Source organism: Plasmodium malariae (genome assembly GCF_900090045.1).
Source record: "Plasmodium malariae genome assembly, chromosome: 7".
NCBI classification, from domain to species: Eukaryota; Apicomplexa; class Aconoidasida; order Haemosporida; family Plasmodiidae; genus Plasmodium; species Plasmodium malariae.
The window spans coordinates 1235445-1239086 of record NC_041781.1 but is presented as its reverse complement, the minus strand read 5'-3'; the positions used below and the strand labels follow the sequence as shown (position 1 = coordinate 1239086).

Below are 3642 nucleotides of genomic sequence, written 5' to 3'. Positions count from 1 at the left end.
ATACATATATATATATATATATATATATATATATATATATATATATTAATTTACATATATATACATTCGTTTATTCACGTTTGTATGTTTACACATATTCACAGCCATAATGAATTTGCCATATTGGTGTTCCATGTACTTTTTTTTTATTAAACTTTTGAGGTGCTATAAAGTATCCTATACATCATGTGGTAATAAGGTACCCTATACATATATATATGTATGTCTGTTTTTTCTTTTTTTTTTTTCCTCTACTTTCTCTAAACCACTGGATTCAATTTCACATTCTACTTTTTTCCATTTTAGCTAGTTCCACATAAACGTGTCAGAAGGAACGACACATTACGTTTATTAACTGATACAAAGGAAAATTATTATTACTGTGGTGAGAATAAGGTAGCCCTAGTAACAGGGGCCGGAAGAGGCATTGGGAGGAGCATTGCCAAAACTCTTGCTAAATCGGTTCCCCGAGTTTTGTGCATAAGTAGGACGCAGGTACTTTTATAAAAAAAAAAAAATGAAAAAAAAGGAAAAAACAGGAAAAAAATGGAAAAAAAAATGGAAAAAAAAGGAAAAAACAGGAAAAAAATGGAAAAAAAAATGGAAAAAAAAATGAAAAAAAAATGAAAAAAAAATGGGAAAAAAAATGGAAAAAAAAATGGAAAAAAAAAAGGAAAGAAAAGGAAAAAAAAGGAAAAAAAAAGAACAATACAAGACTACATGAAAAACAGTTTTTCCAGATGAAAATCAGTAACTGTGTGCAAAATTAAAAGTTGTAAAAATTGGTACTGAAATTAACACTACTGGAGCAAGTATTTTCTTTTTTTGCTACTATTTTTAGTGTTATTGATTTTCTTTTTTTGCATTTTCTCAATTAAATTTTTTTTTTTTTTTTTTTTTTTTTTTTCCCTTTTAAGAAATCGTGCGACAGCATCGTGGAGGAGTTGAAATCGCTTGGTTGCAGATCGACAGGTTATGCTGCTGATGTGTCGAATAAAGACGAAATAACCGAATTAATCAATAAAGTACTAACAGAAAACGAACATATAGATATACTAGTTAACAATGCTGGTATAACAAGAGACAATCTTTACCTTCGTATGAAAGTAGAAGATTGGGATGATGTTATAAGAACTAATTTAAATTCTCTTTTCTATGTAACTCAACCAATAGTAAAAAAAATGATTAGTAATAAATATGGGAGGATAATTAATATATCCAGTATAGTAGGTATCACAGGAAACATCGGACAAGCAAATTACGCAGCTTCCAAAGCTGGCGTAATCGGATTTACAAAAACGTTAGCAAAAGAATTAGCTTCAAGAAACATTACCGTTAATGCAATAGCACCTGGTTTTATATCAAGTGACATGACCGATAAAATAAGTGATCAAATAAAGGTGGGCCGAAAAAAAGGAAAAATAGGAATATATTAAAATAGGAATATATTAAAATAGGAATATATTAAAATAGGAATGTATTAAAATAGGAATATATTAAAATAGGAATGTATTAAAATAGGAATGTATTACAAAAAAGGAATATATTACAAAAAAGGAAAAATATGTTCGAGAGTGAAAACCTCCTACATGCACCTCGCTGCTCATAAGTGGCGTAAAAAGCGCCTTCTTTGACATACTCATTTTATTTGTTCACCTGTTCATCTCTTTACTTATTTTATTTACATATTTATTTCTTATATTTTTAGAAGGATATAATTTCAAACATTCCTATCGGACGAATGGGAACCCCTGAAGAGGTACATACTAATATGGGAAGTGTATACCAGCTAAGGGGTGTTAAGACATTTTGTTTTTTTTTGCGTTGTCTTGGCTACACACATATACACGTACATGCATGTATACATACCTATATCTACATAAATTATATACATATAAATACACCTATGTGTGCGCGTGTGCTTTTTCCGCAGGTAGCTAACATGGTAGGGTACCTTGCTTCTGATATTGCAGGGTATATTAATGGGAAAGTTTTCGTAATTGATGGAGGTTTATCGACTTAAATTTTTTTCTCTACAGTTTTACAATTCGTTAGGGGTAACTGTTACAAACGAACTGACCTGTTACATAACTTATATTTGTTAATTCGTGGAAGCTCAAGGATTTGCACACGTATGTACACATGTAAACACATATGCCCAAATATATATACCCATAACGTACGTACACATATATGCATATATAAACGTTATTGTATATGCATTGCATTTGTTTAAGTTGCATTTATTTTAACCCTTCGCAAACGAGAGCTGAACAGTTTTAATGCTTAAAAATTGAAAAGATAAGAGAAAAAACATGAACAAAAAAAAAAAAAAAAAAAAAAATACATACATACGTACATACATGAATACATACGCAAATAAATAAAAAAAAAAAAAATAATATATACATATATATATATATATATATATATATATATATATATATATATATTTATTTACACACATAAAAACATGTACTAGCAATGCTTCAGCGCCCAGGCGTACATACCAATGATCTTGGGGGAACAATTTATAGACTGTAGCAAATTATTGTAGAATATTTCAAAAGAGAAATTAAACTAGAAAAAGGAAAATACAATTATTAATGTTTGAACAAATTTACTTTTTTTAAAAAAAAAAAAAAAAAAAAAAAAAAAAAAAAACCTTAATCTCGCAAATATTTAAGTATTTTACTTTAAACAATTCTTATTTATTTTTCATAAAATTATTTTTCGTTTACCTGTTTTTCCCTCATGTGTAAACATGCATTTATTTTTTTTAATGTCATTTTCTTGTTTCTACAAAACTGCTATACCATTTTAAAATAGATTTTCATATTTCGTTTGAAATGTATGCCCTATTATATGTAACTACTTGCAAGTTTATTTTTTCATTATTTTATTTTTTTTTTTTTTCTTCCCTTGAAGCTACTCTTTATGATAATAAATAATCCATTTATTCAACTAATTTGTTATTTTATTTTAATTTATTTATTTATTTTTTTTTTTTTTTTGGCTCCTCTTTGTATTTAATTGTTTATTTATATATTTGTTTATTTTATTGTTTATTTGACTGTTTATTTGTTTATTTATATTTTTTTTTTTCTTATATCTGTATTATACATGTGCTTCTTAGAAGTATAGCTCTTAACATACAGAAGAGCATAAGGAAAAAATATACACGTAGTTAAGCCCAGTAGTATTCTCAAAGTGCACACTGCATAAGCATACGATATGAAAAATATGCATATATACATACTTACATACATTGATATATATATATATATATATATATATATATATGCTTATATATGCTTCATTTATATCTATGTTTAATGCTACACATATTCGGAGGTGCTATACATTATAAAATGTAGTCACACCAACATAAAAGCCATTTTTCAGCTTTTCATTTTAAGTATTCATCGTCAAACGCCATGATGAGTATGATTTTACGCAAAAACATATCATCTAAGAGCGGTATTCCTCGTTCTAATATCGAATGTGGCATCTATATATGACTCCCTGTTAGTTTAGAAAATATTTCATTATCTCTCGTAATAGGAATGGATTTTAAAGTTCATTCATACTTTTTTAATTCTATCATTTGTTCATGTTGTTTATTTTTTTCATTTTGCGCTT

The 3642-nt window shown here is 27.2% G+C and overlaps 1 protein-coding gene across 1 annotated transcript; it reads left to right on the top strand.

Moving 5' to 3' along the window:
• Positions 1-109: 109 nt before the first annotated feature.
• On the top strand, positions 110-2023 carry PmUG01_07034400 (3-oxoacyl-[acyl-carrier-protein] reductase, putative; the record flags this gene model as incomplete). Its single annotated transcript, XM_029004090.1, has 5 exons — positions 110-199; positions 307-495; positions 918-1400; positions 1709-1759; positions 1934-2023. The coding sequence occupies 5 exons, from the start codon at positions 110-112 to the stop codon at positions 2021-2023; spliced, it is 903 nt and encodes a 300-aa protein (XP_028860814.1).
• Between the last annotated feature and the right edge of the window lie 1619 nt (positions 2024-3642).